The sequence below is a fragment of the Erinaceus europaeus genome, chromosome 2 (assembly GCF_950295315.1).
Source record: "Erinaceus europaeus chromosome 2, mEriEur2.1, whole genome shotgun sequence".
NCBI lineage: Eukaryota > Metazoa > Chordata > Mammalia > Eulipotyphla > Erinaceidae > Erinaceus > Erinaceus europaeus.
Window position 1 is genome coordinate 27,891,075 of NC_080163.1, and position 18,842 is coordinate 27,909,916.

General features: G+C 41.3%; 1 protein-coding gene and 1 long non-coding RNA gene across 3 annotated transcripts in view; one reads left to right on the plus strand and one right to left on the minus strand.

The window, feature by feature from the left end:
* The window catches only part of ZNF608 (zinc finger protein 608), a 56,476-nt gene extending 40,092 nt beyond the window's left edge, over positions 1 to 16,384 (minus strand). Inside the window, exons 1-2 of one of the 2 annotated variants that reach the window (XM_060177510.1) lie at positions 15,996 to 16,384; positions 11,457 to 12,566 (exon numbers count right to left, since the gene is read on the minus strand). In XM_060177510.1, the coding sequence (XP_060033493.1) occupies positions 11,457 to 12,377 (921 nt within the window). In that variant the 5' untranslated portion in view covers positions 12,378 to 12,566; positions 15,996 to 16,384. Of the gene's footprint in view, positions 1 to 11,456; positions 12,567 to 13,649; positions 14,897 to 15,995 lie in introns of those variants that run through there. The other variant, XM_060177509.1, reaches the window with a different exon arrangement.
* Positions 13,918 to 16,126, plus strand: LOC132534084 (uncharacterized). The gene is made up of 2 exons (XR_009545776.1): positions 13,918 to 14,052; positions 14,928 to 16,126. It is a non-coding gene; the product is annotated as an uncharacterized LOC132534084 (long non-coding RNA).
* Positions 16,385 to 18,842: the final 2,458 nt, after the last annotated feature.

Here is an 18,842-nt window from a genome sequence, read left to right on the forward strand (position 1 = left end):
AATCTGTAAACAGTCTGCTCTACAATTAAACCATTCATTCATTCTCTCCCCACTCCCCTTTAACTGCTTGGCGTCTACCCAACCTAGAGACTTCTAGGTTCTTACATTATTTAGTGCCCCCAATGGTTAAAAGGCAATAAGCTCATTTGGAGTTTATAAAACTATGCAATATCAACAAAAGCATGAAATGCTTCCAAGATGCACAGCGGCTTCTATAAGCACAATGGGGAGCTGTGTGTAGTCTCCCCCAAAACAAAAATGTCCGGGCCCAATTAAGCACCCTCTACGCCTTCAAAGCAGTTATGCTAAGTTGCAAATACAGCAAGACCCACTTGAACTCTAACTGTCTCTGTGCTTTTCCTCCCAAGGTAGGGAAAAAGCCCCGGCAGACTGACCTCATTAAAGGGTAATTAGTGAACCCCGGGACTTGAGGGGCTAACACAATCATTCCTATTGTGAGCAGTTCACTATGGGGCCACTATTTTCCTTTTTTAAAGCCCAGGAGGTCTCTACAATCTGAAAAGACCCACATTTTACATTTTTAAGGATTTCAATCTGACTGAGTTTTCTGCTACCAGTCAGAAAGTAAAAAGGAAGGAAGCCATACAAAGGCACTCCCTTTGTGGGATTCTAGCCATAGCAAAAAGTGCTTAAACGAAAAGCTTTGCAAATAAAATACATTTTACATGTAAAAAGTATTTAAACTAAGTTTTGTCTTAAGCAAAGTGAAACAAATGCTCCATATCTCCCAGGTACGGAGATTGAAAACAGCACACTGGGAAGACTTTAAAAGGACACTGTAACAGGACTTTTATTACATGTAGCAATGATGTTGAAGAAAAAAATGATTGATGCATCTGTTTACATATGAAGTAGTTATTTAGAAACTAATACAAAGTAATGTGATCAAATAACCACCTTGCCATCAATAAAGTTCTTCACATCTCTTTATAATGAGCGCATTATTATGTTACTATCAATCCGTCAAGAAATCGAGGATTGAACCCTACTATAAAATGCACCACTAAACCCGGCTGTTTTTTTTTTTGTTGTTGTTGTTTTTAACCGCTCTAGTTTTAACAGCTCTAGTTTATGGTGGTATGGGGGATTGAGCCTGGGACACTGGAGCCTCAGGCATGAAAGTCTAGTGGCATAACCACTATGCTAGCTAACTGCCCCCCTCCCAACTGTTTACTTTCTTTAACTTAAGAATAATACCCATTTGCAAATACTAAGCCAGGGGTCCACTGCCTTGGTATCAAAATTCTCTAGTACATGAGACAGTAGTGTGTGAGGTAAATAGTAAGTAAATGAACTCAACAATTTTGTTGGTAACCATTTATACAACTAATATTCACATATAAGCAAGTGGAGCAGTATCTTTGTTTAAAAAAAAAAAATTCACTGAACAGCAAGAACAAACTGAGTAGAAGTACCCCCAAAGTCCAGCACATTCTATTAGTGTGTCAGAGAAGGGGAAAGAAAGGTCATGTCAAACTACTGGCCATGCCCACTGCTGCCTAAAGGTTTCATCAGCTCCCAGAGGGGCTGCTCATGGACCCAGGCACAGCTTTTAGAATGACATTAATGGTCATAATTAACATCTTTAATGCCGCAATAACATCTTTAACATAGCCCTTATGTTTGTTACCCAATGCATCATCCAATTCATTAACAGTGTTTCAGTAGAAAATGGAAGAATTTGGAAGTATGTAAGAATCTTTTTTTTGCTTCGAGCAAGTATACTTTATATTCAGAAGTAAATCTATATGCATTGTGTTCTATTAAAACACTACACAGGGTCACACACACCCATTAGATTTGGGAAGACTTCAGTTTTATTTCAAAAATACTCTAAGACTTATTTGCTTAACTAAAACGTATACAACGTATTTTTGAGCAATTTTTTAAAAGACAGAAAAGACCAGAGGACCTCACCATAGTTGTGAAAAACAAACAAAAAACAAGCACAGAAGACACACGGGGCGGGGGAGTCCAAATCCTGGAAGTCATTCATTCCAAACAGCCAAACAGTTGGTAACTCTTCCTCTTAAAGTAAATCCAAGGGCTCAAAAAATAAATATTCAAGAGCATTAATTTGTTTCTAGATGTGTGCGTGCAAGTAAAACAGGAGTCATAATGTGGAAATTTCAGTTACATTTTGCAACTAATTGGAAGCAGATTAGAATTCCGCCTCAGGGGAACGTTGTCAAACTAGAAGCTAGAGCAAATGAAGAAAGAGGTGAAGGCTCCGAGAAGAGCTGACAGATTTACAGCGCTCAGGGCTATAAACGGGTCCAGGGCTGAGAGGAGGGCGCGTCCCCGCCTGCCTGCGCGCGCCCGAGGCTCCAGGAGCTGGCAGCCCCGCCCGCGGAGGAAGCGGCCACGCCCCCCGGGCGCCTAGGGCCCTCCATCTGCTCCACCACTGAACAATAAACCGGCCCTACCCAAGCAGCCTGATAAGATATGAAACCTGCAGAATGATAAGCGGGGGACATGGAGAAGTAAGAAAGAGGACAAATTTCTTTCTCGCTCTCTCTCTTTTTTTGTTTTTCCAGTGGGGAGGCGGGGAGAGGAAAAACAGATTGTGGTGGCTAATACAGCGATGGAGTAATGGAAACAGCTGCTCGGTTTCTACCTCTGTGCCTGGCATCTGCTGCAGCATCACGAGAGAGGCTGGGGAAGGACTGGGGCAAGGAATGTAAATGGAGACAATTGGCCAAAAGGAGTTCGATGTGGAAAAGCTCAATTGCTCTGCTTGAAAATCATGTTGTTCCCTTAGGGGAGCAGAAGCAAACAATGTTCCCAATGTTCCTTCACTCCAATTCCTCCTTCAAAGGCAGTCGAAAGGTTTGGGAATGTGAATGGCTTTTTCAAGGGGTTACTTAAGACCAGGGGGTGGGGATGGGAGTGGGGGTTGGTGGGAGAGGAGACAATACAATGGGATCAAGTCTAGTTTGTGAAGCAGCGTCCATTTGTTAATGCTCAGCTCATCTTCCACAGGGCTTCACAGGAAAGTTCAGCCCAAAGTACTATTCTATTCCGTTTACTTTAGAGGTTAAAAAAGAAAGAAAAATTATTTTTTTTCCTTAAATGACCAAGGCTTACTTCTGAACTGGCTCAAGGGACAATTTTCTATTTGTTGTGCCCATTTTCCCCCCTGGCTGCAAAGATGCAGTTCTAATTTCATTTCCATCACAAAAGAATTGGCCAAGAACTAGAACTCAGAAACACATAACTTAGAGTGCTGCTGTGCTAGTCCTAAGCCTATAATAAAGCACAGATTTGATAGCATTATCCATGTACTGTGGTGAACCACACACAAATAAACAGTTCTCCATGAAGAATGAGAACCCAAGGCTTCAGCCCTTCCAATTCAAACATTATTGTTGCTTTTAACATGAGCCATCCATAAAATCAGCCAAGGAGGTGACTGGAAACCCAAAAGTAATCTGGTCTGGCTGTGCACGCTTGGGGGGGGGGGGGGTTAGGAAATGCTTTCCAAATCATCTTTATGCTGCAAGCAAGGAATAGGTAAAACCATTAAAATCTAGCAATGAAAACACGTGAATTCAAAGCTACATGGTAGGTGTAGCAACCCATCAAAAAGCATACCATCCTCCAGAGCATGGGGAAAGCTTGCTGTTCTGAGAATAACTAAAATAGGACTTGAACCACCAGTGACTAACCTGAAAGACAAAAAGGTGTATCGAAAGTTGTCAGAGGATCAGATGCTTTCCAAAGAAATCAAACTGGGAGAGTTTGTTTGTTTGGGGGATTTTTGTTGTTTTTTTATTTTTCATCAAAGGGGTGAACAGTGACTTCGAAGAGTTTATGAAAGTGTGACCAATTGGAACTTTATTGTCTGTTACTAATTGAAGCATACAAAAAGATCCATTTCATAGAACATGCTACACTCCCCCCCCCCTTTAATTCACTGCCACATGACAAAAACCAGAATCAAACTGACTAGTAGAAGATCAGTGCAACCAAAGACCAAGCTATTATTTCAAACTGTCAGGGGAAGGCAGTAAAATTGCTACCAGGTCTCCTTAAGTTACCCTTCAATAAAAAGAAGCCATCAGGGAAATAAGAGGAAAAGAAAACACATCAAAACCTTAAAAGTCCCTTTAAGTAAAATTATACATCTGTGGCACCATGCCATCTGCTCTCTGGTCAACATAATAAGCCAATTCCACAGCCTAAATATCTGTCTTCTGAAAGCATTATGTAAAACACAAAATATAATCAATATAGTTTTAAACTCTAAAGCTGATTCACATGGCATTATTAGAATATGCCTGAATATCCCTGTAGGCACATTTTTCTTAAGGTGATATCTGACGATCAAAATTCCCAAGAGGGAAAAAAAAAAAAAAAGCTAGAGCTAGAATGGTCATGGTGAATAAGGAAGTGGGGGATGGGAGAGAGAGTGAGGAGCTTTGAAAAATTAGCAGTAGGGTTTCTTCATCATTTCAAGCTCATCTATCCTAACTGAAATGTCCTTCCCTTTGAGTTCTCTATTAAAACTACATCTTTTTAAATTTTCATTTAAATACACACTAGATGAGAAGCATGTGGTTGGAAGCCCAATAACCTATCAGGGTACAAGTGTTTTGCTTTGTGATCCCTCCATTCCTTCAGGAAAAAAAACACCATCTTTTTTTAATACAACTCCAAAGACATCTGTAACCAAAATTCAGCAGACAAGCAAATTTCTACTGTAGAAGTAAAGAGCCTGGCCTTACCCTCCTGAATATCCTTTGAACTTTCAAAATAACAGTACAAACAACCCCCAACTACTAGTCAATCTACTATGAATACTTTTAACAACTTTCTACTCAGTTGCAAAGGCTTTGTTCCAGTTGCCAAGACTTTCAGCTTAAATTAAGATGAGCTAGCAATTGAAAGCAGGTAGTCAGTAGTGAAACTTCAGCAGGGAAAGAAATTGGACACAGAGGGGCCTGTTTACTCTGCTGATAGTGACAGAGACTGAAGCCCATACTAACTAAATACCCCCAAGCCACTCCCAACCCAACATCTATCCATGCGGATAGCATTTATATGCACACACCTATGAAATACTAGTTGGAGGGCAGTACTCTGAGTCTTATGAGTCTGTGATAAAGAACTAAGTCAGTCCTGTGATAGTTAATTCACCTGTTCTCTTACCCTTCACTTGAAATGTACAGAATTAAGAAGGTGTTAGTATTTAGGGGCAATGATGCTAGTGGCTTGAAAGGTTATTTCCATTTCCATGTTGCTAAGGAGGATAGCTCAGTATATCCGTAGTTGTGACTTCCACATCAGACAGGAGTGTTGAACAAGTAACTTAGGAATAAACTATTTAGTATTCAAGCAGAAACCTTGATGTGCAGATCATTGGCAAGTTCAGAGAGTGCTGGCAATCAAAACTATGTTGTTACAGTAATTACTATGAAAAACTTCCAGTGCTTAATAGTAAAGAGTAGAATAACGGGAGTCGGGTGGTAGCGCAGCGGGTTAAACGCAGGCGGCGCCAAGCTCAAGGACCAGAGTAAGGATCCAGGTTCGAGCCCCCGGCTCCCCATCTGCAGGGGAGTCGCTTCACAGGCGGTGAAGCAGGTCTGCAGGTGTCTCTCTTTCTCTCCCCTTCTCTGTCTCCCCCTCCTCTCCCCATTTCTCTGTCCTATCCAACAACGATGACATCAACAACAACAATAACAACTACAACAATAAAACAACAAGGGCAACAAAAGGGAAAATAAATAAGTATTTTTTTTAAAAAAAAGATTTATTTACAAAAAGGAATAAATAAATATTTTTTTAAATTTAGACAAACAAACACACAAAAAGAATAGACTAACATGATCCCTCCACCTCTTTTACACTTCTAGAGTGTGTTCAACATAGCAATTATCTCCACTCAAGATGCAGAGTTTAAACTACACTGAAATTATACCCATGATTTTTTAAACATACACTTCAAAAAACAGGTTTCATCACATTCAAATCGCTGAACAAAACCTCTTCCTCGACTTAATAAAAAAAAGATTTTATCCTTCTCCCAGAGGACATCTTCAAGTAAAAAAAAAAAAATCCTTTTAGCTTTTTTACTCTGTTTTTCACTTTACTAAAGCAAAAGGCTCACTGAGCAATGATGAAAGACAAAAAGATCCTATCTGATAAAAATAGCTGCCCTGAACCGTCCTCCCAAAGGTCATTACCGCACACCCTAGAACTGCCACCATGGGGGGGGGGGGGGATCACACACTTGTTAACAAAAAACACATCACTCTGCTACTTTTAAGAATGCAAAGGAACTAGGAGTTGTAGATTTATGATTTAAGTGCTTGTGGTAAAATAGCTTTCCAATTATCAAGGGCCTCTTAGGAAGAGCAAGAATGCATTATGTGTTAATGACCACAACCAGGGGTCCCTTCCCGACTCTTTTGTCGGAACCTGAGCAGATCCTCCCTGCAGCTTCACCATTAACATGTCTGTTTCCTGTCAGCCCACTCAGAGATAATGTCATTTATCTCAGGGAGGCACAAGCCCAGTCATTAGCTTCTATAAAAGACCTCAAACAAAGGCAGGATAATGTTTCACCCAGGGCTCTTACTAAAACCAGCACCGAGAATCTCAGCATCAGAAAAATCAAGGGCTCAAAAGTTATCACTGTAAAAAGAATTTTTTTTTCCTCATTATCATCCATTCTAGACTCCAGCTTGGAACAAGAGCAGGGTCTTTAGATAGTAAACACCAGTCCACTGCATTATCACACACAATTAGATTAACTGATAAACACTGACCAGAGTTAGCCTATGACAAAGCCTTTGCCCACCTCCTAGCCTCCAGGGGGAAAATTGACAGGCTAATTCAGGTACGGACTAAATAGTTAGATCTTTGAAGAACTGACCCCTTACTGTGATGGCCTGCAGGAACTGAATAACCATCATAAAGTGTTCAGTGGCTGGAATTCTGGAAATCTTTTAAATAAAAGTGGAACTGATTTAAAATAAATGTCAGAACACGTGTTGTCACAGTGTTGTTCATACTACTGCAATGTTGAGTTTCTATGAAGTACCAGGTGAACTTTTTTAAATTAAAAAAAATGCAGACACAGTCAGAATTGAAGCAAATCTCAGTCATTCAATCCTTGTTTTTCATGCTGAAAACTAAGAACAGATGGTGCTTTCCATGTTGTTTGAATCTGGTTATTGAACACCTCTGTGGTTAGGGAGATTTCTGCTTAGCACTTTTAGTATACATTTCATTTATGAACTATAAAATGCTGCTTAGGAAAAAATAAGTCTTTATAATACTCTAATTAAAACCATCTTGAATCCAAGTAATTCCATTTGAAGAACATGCTTAACCTCATGACATTTGGACAATCAGCCCCTCCCCCATTTTTTTACAGATTACTTGCAAAGTTATTAAAAGTTGCACAACATTTATCGCCTTTAGCACAATCTTGATCCGCTGTACGTGGTCTGTTTCTTTTCATTTCTTTCAGTCTCTCCAGCAAATCCAGATTTCAAATCCTCAGGCTCAGACCTCATGGGTGTGACTGTTCACACAAATACTGGAGAGCCCCCACCCCACACACACACATACAACACTCCTCACAGAAAACTTCCTTGAGGAAAGGGTGACTCCTCCATACCCTCTTCAAAAAGCCTTGTCACCCTCTGAGGTCACCTATAGAAAAGGAAGGAACTGGATCAATGCTGATTGGGATCCACCCTTAGTTACCAATGTTTTCAACAGCTAAATCCCTTATGTAGCTTTCAAAACAGTTTGCTGTCCAACAACAATGGACTTTGTCCTTTAATTATAGCAAGTGACCTACTTGCCCTTTTATTTCACAGTAGATAAACTGTTCTCTCTCTAAGCAGAATTTGTAGGGGGCACCATTTGGGGGATTGAGGGGAGGGCAGAACCTGCACAAAACTCAATCAAATTCTGTTCATAAATTGCTCAGACTATACTTAAAGTGCCCCAAAAATGTGCCAGAATTCTCTAGTAAAGTAAAACGCAGGATGATATCCTTTCTAGACAGATTCTATTTGCAGACACCACCTCTAGGTAGTTAAGAACCAGCTTGATGAGAGCAGCATGATATAAGAGAAGTCATTCTCTTTGCTAACTATGGACTATGTAGTCAGAATCCTAAAATGCAAGTATAAGAACTCCTGTGCCTTTCATCTGTTGAAATGCCAGTTTCTTCTGTGAATTCGTGTGTGTGTGTGTGTGTGTGTGTGTGTTAAGCTTTCCAGTAATCAAAACTCATCAAAAGCATGTGCTCTTTTAGGCCAGCCAAATGCCTATATCTGTTAAGTCAAAGCTGTAAGGTGCTAAGAAGGAAGCATGAAAAGCCTCAGCACAGGCTATTATGCTTCAAAAGAAAGGAGGGGGGCAAGGTGGAGAAGCAGGTTTTAACAACCAAAAGCCAAGCCGTCAAATCTACTTATTCAGACATGTCATTGGTGGCTTAACCACAAAATGGGCTATAGAAATATAGCACAAACATCTTAGAATTATGGCATGTTTTGATTTTGTTCACGTATTATGGGAGTGGCAACTTTTACAACATGCTTGCGGTTTCCACATAAAGGAGTAGAACACTCATTGATTTAATTAGGTTTCCTAAGGTCCAATTTATCATGTTTTACATGACTCTGTATAGTGAAGAAACAGAATAAACAAACCAAAAATAGACATTTAAGAATGCTTTGAAAATTAACCAGTGAGAGCAGCAAGTCTTACGAATCTGGTGAATCTTGGGGGGGTAGTGGAAGGGAGCAGATAAGAATACACCCTCCCACCCCACTTTAGTTTTCACACTTAGTCCCACATGAGCCACACCTGACTGCTGAAAATTATACATCTACTTCTGAGCCACTGACTATTCTTCACAAGCTCAGATAACCAGATACAGCTGAAAATTCAAACATCTCAAAGATGCCTTGGTATTAAATATTTTGTCTGGTGAACCTTGTCCTCCTGAACCTTTGCCTCCCAGGCAACTATCCTATCAACTAAAGTATTTTCTAAATCCTGGTCTACTTTTACACAACCTCGAGTTAGTGTCATTAGAGTTACTTCTCCTGGGGCATTTGTGCAAGGGAGTGCCATCTCTTGTGTGCCAGGGGTGAAAGCATTCTTAAATCTTTCTGGGCTGGGGTGGGGGCAGGGAGGAAAGCCTTAAGGAACAAAGTTTCCGATCCTGAGCCAACACCCCAGCTTGACAGAGAATGGCTAACACTGCAGGATTCAAGCGCCTTGGAGCAATCTCTGAAGGGTACCTATGCCAACACCAGTTTCTGGATGCTGGTGGAGGGAATCCAAATGAACTGTGCTTCCTCCCTACCTCCACCCCCCATATCCATCATGACTTGTTTGCTCTCCATTTTATGTAATTCATATCATCACATTTCTCCCGCTCTGACCACAGATGAGTTGCATGCATGTGAATAATTTAATTCTTTCATTCTTCATCCAATTTCCTCTGTGACTGGAAAGTAAAAAGAACACACACACACACACACATCAGGGAGAACCAACACCACACTCTAATCTCAGTTGCCATGACAGCAGCCTTTGAGATACTGAAATGTTCCAATTGCCAGCTAAACAAAATTGTTGAATGTGAACATTTGGCTGGAAGATTAAAAGGCTAAGGGGAATGCAAAAGGGCAGTACCTCCCACATTCCAGGCAGCAGTGAATCCAATCAAATGGCTCTGACTCCTTAACCACAGCCATTGTGCACACTGGATTAGGGCAATTCATCTAGATAGTTAGAGCAGATTAGAACTGCAATTTGAAGACTATTGGCAACAAAAGTAAATGCCCTACTGCACTAGGCAAGATTTCTGAACACCTTTTTTAGCAGAAATTAATTAAAATTACATATTTAAGCATAAAATCGAAGCCTGAGATTTCATTTTAAAGCACCTAACTTCAACCATGTTAAAATGCTGTCTGACCAAAAGCAATGAATAAAAAGCATTCAGAGACTTTCTGCCATTTGGTATTGTCAACACTTTAATGTGCCTATATCAACTTCTAGACTCATGAAACCCACACTTTATTCCGACAACCCATCTTGCATCTTGAACACATGAAACAAAAATAGAAAAGACTGAGGAAAAAAAAGAGTAGTGAGTAAATACACAGAAACAATCACCCAATGACATTTTATAATCCTGATAAGTAAGAAACAGCAAAACTCAAATTATTCAATAAGCACATTTCCAAGCAGACATGCCACAAACCACAGGCTGTGGATTCTGCTTCTGCAAGGCACACCCTTAGACTAAATCTAGAAACTAATTTTACAGAAAGATCACTCACACTCCAGTTCACTTCAAACCTATCCAGGGAACAGAGAACCTCCAGTCCTGGGACATTACTCAACTACACAACCACTGACGGACTAGTAAATCACAGGCTTCCAGCACTAAACAGCACAACACTGGAGAAAGTATTCTAAAAGGCAGTGTTTAACCAGACTTTTAAGACAATGACCAAGATGAGAGGAAGGGTTCAAATTGCTTAAATCAACCATTCCCATAGCTCAAATGCAGCAGACTGCCAGTACCCTTTGGCTATGGTCTCTTATCTCAGGAACATCAACTATTCAACCAAGTCTTACATCACTTTTCTTAACAGCCATTCAGCTCCTAAATAGCTAGAAACCCAAGAGATAACACTCTTAAATTAAAAGTCTCCAGCTAAGAGCTGGGCAAGGGCACAAACACAGAGTCCCAGCAGTTACCAATACCATTCCAGTATTTCTAAATAGTTAGGAAACCAGTGCTTCAAGGACACCAAGGTTGGAGTTTTAAGCCAGGACCAATAACAGGAGCCCATCCAAGGATGATCATAACTAGTCTGGAGAAAGTAACAAAAACATCAATGGGGTGAGGGTGGAATGTAAATGAGAATCCTCGACATACCTCTCCAGGGAGGGACCTTGAACCCTGTACCTAAGGACACATTACCAGAAATACCTGAAGGTGTAAATTAAAACAAGTCACTTCTCCTTAGGGGAGAAACCAGGACAAGAGTTAAATGGGTGCATAAGCAGATTTTCTATTAAAAAGACACTGTAGTGTAAAGTGTTCACTGGCCAGAAGTTCTCCTATAGGGCAAAAGGTACTTGGCACCCTCAGGCCCTCCCACCTGGAACCCAAACACGCAGCACAAGCAGCAGCAGTAACAGCAACAGAAGCAAGACCTCAACATTGCACCCACCTAAGCGCACCTCCCGCAAAAAAAAAAAAAAAAAAAAAAAAAAGTCATGTAAAAGGATGCAGGTAATAGAAATTTCACAAAGAACCAGAGGAAGCACGAATTAGAACTGAAAAGCACACAGAAGAGGCACACCCCCCCACACACACCCACAGAGATGCACACAAAGAGGATAGTGGGGGGTGGGGGGGAGCGAAGAAGGCGACTTTATCCTACCTTCTCGGTTTTCAGTTTCTTGATTCGCCTGTGGCTCTCCTCCTCCTCCTCTTCCTTCTTTACCAACACAGAGTTTCCCAAGAGCCCTGAATCCGGGGCACTTTTGCTAACTTCCCCGGCAGCCGCGCCGCTGCTGCCACTCCCAGCGCCCCCGCAGTGGAAGGGGCTCGCGCCACCTCCATTGCTCTTGGCCCCAAAGCCATAGAGGTGCCCCCCGGGAGGGGCCTGGCTGCCACTGCCATTCTGGTGGCCCTGCTGCAACAGGTCGTGCTTGTCCTTCCTGGATTTCCCCGCATCCTTATCCCGCTTGGCGCCTCGGCTGCTCTGGCTTTTACCTGGCTTCTCCTCTTTGCTCTTCCCACAGGAGGCCGCCCCCGCGGCGGCAGCCGAGGTGCCGGTGCCGGTACAGTTGCTGTTTGGGTTGCCGCCGCCGCCGCCGCCGCCACTCACACTTTGACCCAGCGCTGAATTCATGCCAGTTGCCTCTCCAGGGCGCCCTTGGACTTCCTGCCTCTTGCCAGTGCTGCTGATCTCGGGAATCCCATACAAGGCAGCAGAAGGCAGAGATTTATTAGCATCCTTAGAAGTTTTACTCCTTTTCACTTTTGATTTGCTGGTCTCTTTGTGTGAATTCCCCTGGGGTGCAGAGGGCTGAACAGAAGCAAATTTTAGGCCCTCCGCTAAGGCTGCCGTAGCACCGGCCCCACTGGAGGCCAGACTTCCACAATCCTTCGAGTTGCTGCTGCTGCTCGTGGTGTTGGTAGAATTATTCATCTCAAATTTCTGTCTGTCCTTCTCCAAATCAGCGTCCAGATCGATTATTAAATTTCCAACCCCGATTTCCCAATCATCGCCACTGTCATAAGTATCAACTGTATTTGGATCCACACCTTTTCCTGCCGTCGAAATGTTCACTGACATCCTGAAGATGAGCTCTCTAGAATAAAAATCCGATGAACTTTCCTTTGGAGATGAGGGGACATTCGTTTAGCTCCGCTGGGCTTTTTCTTAAAAAAAAAGAAAAAAAAATCTTCTAGTCTTCCTCTTCTTTTTCCTGCCCCAGGAATGTGTCCAGGGATATTACACCCTTCAGTCCAGGTCCACTTTTTCCTGTGAAGGGGGGAAAAGTCGAATATTTCTTGTCTGGGTGTTACCAGAATAAAAAACTATTAATATTGGGGAATCAGTAAGGGGTACAAGAAAGGCTGGAGAGTAAGGTGGCTCATGTATTGTCTCCACAGTCCAATAACAGGTTTAAAGGAAAATAACCAAACCCAGAAAAAATCCCCATGACAGTAAGCATCTTATAGCAGCTAAAAAAAGAAAATCCCTTTATCAACAACACAAGGATAATCACTTTGTTAAAAGCTATTAAAATATCTTAAAGATCTGACTCAAGTCCAGAAAAGATTTCTTTAAAGAATAATAATTGAAAAAAAAAAAAGAGTTAGGATTTCTCTAGCACATACATGTGACATCTCAACCCCAAGAAAGCACAGCCTGAACATTCAGACAAGAGGGAGGAAGACAGCTTAAAACATCCCTTACCATGTTCTAGGTCTTACAATTTAAAAGATCAATCCCTGGAAGTACTCTGAAGCTAGTTTCTGAATGATGTTGCTAAATCCTTCTCATTTCTCATTTTACTACTACTTTTTTCTTTTTTCTTTTTTTTTTTTTTTTTTTTACAAATTGCTTGGGCAATCTGTTTTTTGTTCCCAGTAAGGAACAACAACAACAAAAAAAAAAACCCAACCAACACCACCCCACACACACACTCAAGCAACCATACACACACACACACACACACTCTTCCCCAACAGTTTTATACAATTTCTTTCAAAAATACATACACATATCTTTAAGAGCATTTTTCAATAGAAAAGACAGTGCTAAATAAAAGGTTAATCATCTGCCTTTAGAGGGGAAAAAAAAATACACCTAAATAAGTCTATGGTATTCCTAGGTCACAGACTTGCTCAATCTGTTAAATATGGTGCTACAGACTGTAAGGGGAAACTGATTAAGACATACACTTTAAGTGATCTGCACCAAGGTGGCCTCAATGACCGCAAATGAGTGTGTGTTTGACAAAGATCAGTTAAAACGGTTTTTAAAGGGATCAGCCCTTTTAACAGTTGATTGTCAAGAAAAATAAATAAATATACATACACACACAGAGACATTGCTTACCTTTTAATCCTTTATCATTTTTTAATTAGGCCAGCAAATCAAAATGCCTTTCCCACTCCACTCGGCAAACAAGCCTGTGCCTCATTTTACTTAAACACCAAATGATCAAGAAGGAAGAAACCAAATAACACATCTCAGCCAGAATAATCACTCGATAACATTATTCCACCTCCCCGCCCCCCCTTTTTGGCAAGCAGTTCAGGAGTCCTTTTTCCTTAAAAAAATGTGTCACTGTACAGCTGGAAGATAATGTTTCACATTCACAACAGAAGCACCAAAGGGTTTTTTTCCTCGTAACAAGCATCGAGAATAGTTTAAAAAAAAAAAAAAAGAGCTTAGAGAAAAAAGTTTTCCCAACTTCTCATTCCGCCTTCAGTTCCAGACTTCAGAGTCACCGTGATCAGTAAGTAATGATCCCATGTAGCAAACCTACAGGCGTCCGCTAGTAACAAGACAGAATGTGCTAACATCGGGATAAATTAGCGAAAGGGAAGAAAGAAGAAGAAAGGACTGAAAATCTGGGCTGGATTCCGCCTGTTAGTCGGGAAGTGGCATTTTTCCGCCCGTCCTGACAGATTTGATTTCTTGAACTAACTTAAGAGGGAAGGAGGGGGCAGAAGAGTGGGAGGAGAGGGAGGAGGAGGAGGAAGGAAGAAAGGGTGGGATGAGGGGCCGAGCGAGAAGAAAAAGAAAGGTGTGGAGGGGGAGGGGAGCACAAGATTCTGGGAGCCCAGAAACCAGTTATAACAGCCTTCGCTCCGGGCGGGGGGCGCTGGGGTGGGGGAAGTAACGGCGTTGAAAATTGGTTCAGTCTTTGAAACCCAAAAGGATGTGATGTTTTCCTGTTTTATGTTGTTTTAAGAAAAAGGAACCGAGTTCCTAGTCTAGTCCCCAAGGGGGGAGAAAATCCGCTGTCATGACCAATCAGTCATGTGCTGATTCGATAATTAGAGTAAAAAAAAATGTTTTTTTTTTCCCAAGGGGACCTTTTTCAGTTTTTTTTTTCCCTTCCCCGTTTATAAGCGCAAACGGTGCGTCTCCCTTTTATTTATTTTTCTCTCCTCCTCTCGCCCACACACCCCTCCTCCTGTGTTTAGTACTCTGGCCCCGGAGCTTGGCTTAGTATTTTTAATTAGCTGGCGTTTGGAAGCTAAAAGCAGTAATGAATTGTTGATGGATTGGAAGTGGAGAGTCGCTTTGCTGGAAATGTCGGGGCCAGGGGGTAGGGGGATGGGCGAGCTAGCAACCAACCATCTAAAAGGAGCGATTTTGTTACAGTGCAAGCCTTTCACATCACGTGAGGATCAAGGGCTCAATTGGTTGTCGTGAGAACAAAAATGGTGACAAGCGTATCAAGAAAATACTGATCTGGTCTTTAAAAAAAAAGCTGAAGGTCTCTCCCCTCCCCCTGCACACTCCCCCCCCCCCGTCGCCTCCCCCCGCCCCTGCAGTGGGCGCAGCTACAAGTTATGAATGTGAAACATTTCTCGCCGATCTAGGATCTCGGAAGTTCGGAGGGAGTGAAATGTAATGAGCACAAGAGCAAAGCAGATGTTTTAAAGAAACACCTTATAAACCTTTCCTCAACTTATCTCCAATTTGTCGGCTTCCCCAAAGGAACAGGGATGCGAACGACTGCGAATTGGGGAAAAGCACCTCCGAGCTGCTTGGATTTTTAGGGACCTCAAGTCTTAAAACAAAGAAGAACATTTTTTGCTAGCTCCCAAGCCAGGTCCTGTAATAAACACACCATTGTTAACTATTTGTGGGTTTGTTTGGGTTGGGTGGGGCTTTTTTTTTTTTTCCTTAATAGTGTTTTTGCTGCTTGCTTTTTTTTTTTTAAGGAGATGGAAAATGGTAATTATTTATAACCATTACATATAATGGGTGACTATTCCCTTGCTTAATATTAAATTATTGGGCACTAGGATGTGACAAGGAGACAGAAACCCTCTTGTTCTGCCCTTGCCCCCCATTTTCCTTGGCTCGGTTTGGAAAAGGGTCTTGCCTAGCGAGGGTGGGAGAAGGGGGGGAGTGCAGTGAAGTGAACTAGAGAATGGACACTGCAGATCAGGCTATGTAACTGTGTCACTTTTATTTTCCTTTGGGTTAGAGTCCAAAAGGTAATTTACTCTAAGTTACCCCGAGTGCCCAGTCAAGCTTAATTTGTGTGAAGTTCCAAATGCTTCACCCTCCACTGAATAAAAAGTCACCCTTCTGGGTTGTTCTCAATGCAAAAGCCAAACCCTGTAACTAGTTCCTCATTTCAATGCATAAAACTCGAACATTCCCCTGCATGAAGTCCCCGCTAAGTGCTATAGAGACACACCACGCAACCGTACTTACGGTCTGTATTGGATCGAGTTGACCTTTTCCTTCTAACTGCATTGAATGTGTTTGGTTTCAGCCGCTTTATTTTGGAAATTATAGTCTCTTCAACAAATGTATTATTAAAGAAGATGGACCATAAAATGTCACAGACCGTCCTGTGTATTTTTTTTGTAAAAGCAAAAAAAAAAAAAAAGAAAATGAAAAAAAAGAGAAAAGAAAAAATCCCCCTGGTGCATACACACACAACAAGCTTGTTCTGCAACACTGAAATCAGGACTGAGACATAACACAACACACACACACACACATACACACACAGGGGGAGTGGAGCAAAAGGAGCTCTCAGCCTCTATACCTGAAAGGGACTTTTCTTTGTTCCCATTGCCCTTTCTCATCGGGCCAATCAGAGAGCAGCTTTTATGAAACTGGGCTCTCTCATTGGCTAGCTGCTTTCTCTTGGCTACTGTAGGGGGTTGAGATAGACTCACGTATAAAGCACACTGAGATCGGGTGGGGGTGCGGTGGGGGGTGGTTGTGAAGACAAAGCGTTTTATTTTCCAACCAGATTGAGCTTGTGGAACCTCCTGCAGTAAGCAGGAGGGAAAGAAAGAGGAAAAAAAAAAGTGGTGCGCTCGTTTCAATTACTACATCATTCACATAAAACACTTATTTATTAAAGCAAATCTTGAATTGTCTGCGAGGAGAGGATGTCAGTAAATACAAGTTTGATTGTGTTTATCTTGGGGAAAATAATGTATGTGATCGCTCGGTGGCAGAGGAACCCAAATGAGCCACTAGCGCGTAGCGAGGACAGGGAGGTTGGCGGTGTGGAAATGACTGCGAGTCTTTTGCTGGCTTCCCTGCCTGTTTGCAAGGACTCAGCAAACTCCCAAGACTGATTTCCTGTACTGCAGCCTTTGGCTCTCAACCCTCCCCCACCACTTTGCCCTGATTCCTTTTTTTCTCTCTCTCTCTCTCTCTCTCTCTCTCTCTCTTGTTTTTTACTTGCTGATTAAATAAGAAAAATCGATCTGGAGGTAAAGGCACTGCTCAGGAAACAAGTAACCCTTTTGTTTCCAGTTTTCTGGTCGACAAGCACTGAAGTGTGAATGCTGGCAACCATTTAACCACCCTATGAGAACTAGCAACAAATATTTTTCACCTGGTGTGAGGCGCTTCAAAATAATAGAATAAGGTCCCAAACAAATATATTTAGAGTTAGTCCTACTAAAAACACAATCTATTTGTGGGAGATAAATAAACTTGGAAAATTACCTCAATTAAGCAGTCCTGGTTCACATTTTTAAGCCTTCAGATTGTCAGATTTTCCCTTTCTCCCAAATCTTTTAACCCTTTCTTGGGAAGAAAGAGGGGCTGGTAAAGTCCTAATAACACCACATCTCACAATCTACCAAGAATACAAAGTATAGAATTTAGTGCAGGATAAATGCCAACAAACAAGTTAATGAGATTCTGAGGTAAGAGGATAAGAGGTTAATATGAAGTAACAAGTTCAGTGCTTCACTGTAACAGCTAATATGTTTAAGCCAATGTGTTCATATCCATTAAGTCACTGGAGTGCCTTGTTTTTAGTTTCAAATTCTTATTTTTTCCATTACTTTTCGGAGCTGTATTACAGAAATTCCAGTCAGAGGGTGCTCTAAACTGAATAGAAAGCACCATGATTCCAAGTTCTAAAGATTTGCTATTACAGGGTTTGTAATTGCCACAAGACAAATGCAATGGCTTGGTCAAATTAACATATTTGGTGAATTAGTGTTAGAAAAATACCTTTTGGTGTAAATATTTGGTGGTGGTTTTGTGAATTAATAAAATTATTTGTACATGTTTTAAGTGATGATTATTGCCTGTGTTTGGACTTTCAATATATTTAGTTTAAAAATTAGCAACTAGTTGTTTCACTGCCCTGGGTGAACTAGATGTGATATCACAAACTGTAATAAACAACCATTTCCACCATTTTCTGGATAGAGAAATGCATCTGTAATACTCCGTAGATCTTCCTAAATCAATCTGTATTCAAATCAAAGCTACAGCTTAGTATATAAAGTGGATCAAACTAGATATGATAATCGGTTATCCTCCATTTTAACTTTGATATCTATTTTGTAGTTTTGCATGCACATATTTTACCATTTGTGAATATCTCAATCATAATAACAACACCATATGGTGATTTTTAACTTTTTTTTTTTTTAAATAAAGTGTTTCTTCAATGGGCCAGATTACTCTTGGGAACTTCCTGTGCCCCTGGAGTATCATCTACATTTCAGATTTTAGAAGCCCATGGCCACTCCATATGTTTTATCAGTTTGGAAAAATCAATAGTCGCCTCTCAAAACAAATGGACTTCGAAAGGCATAGAAAATAAGTCCTAGTGAAACTGGTGTGGGGTAGAATACACCTCAAATGTACTCTCCCAGTGAAAGCAAAGCACTGCAGCACAGATTTTATATAACCAAAAGCAAAGCCAAGACAGCCTAATAACTAGAATAATCTACACCAACCCCAATAAGGAACTTTAATTCTAAAACATTTTTTGATAAACCCCGCAGGTCAAAGATAAAGGCTTCTGATGAACCCAATAATATAGTTAACCCAAACCTAAGGCAAGGCTTTGATAAGCATTTTCCTCCCATTCTAGTATCTCCCCCACCCCCATTTACACCCTACCCCCTAGTCCCTGCCCTCCTAGGTCTTCCGGGAGAGTTGAATAAACCAGAGTTGTTTTGCCGGCTTTGCAAGTGTTTGTTTTGTTTTGTTTAACAAAGAGGCAATCAAGAGACTTCACAGGGCTATCAGCTAATAGAGGACTGAAACTAAGATAATGAACTACTAGTT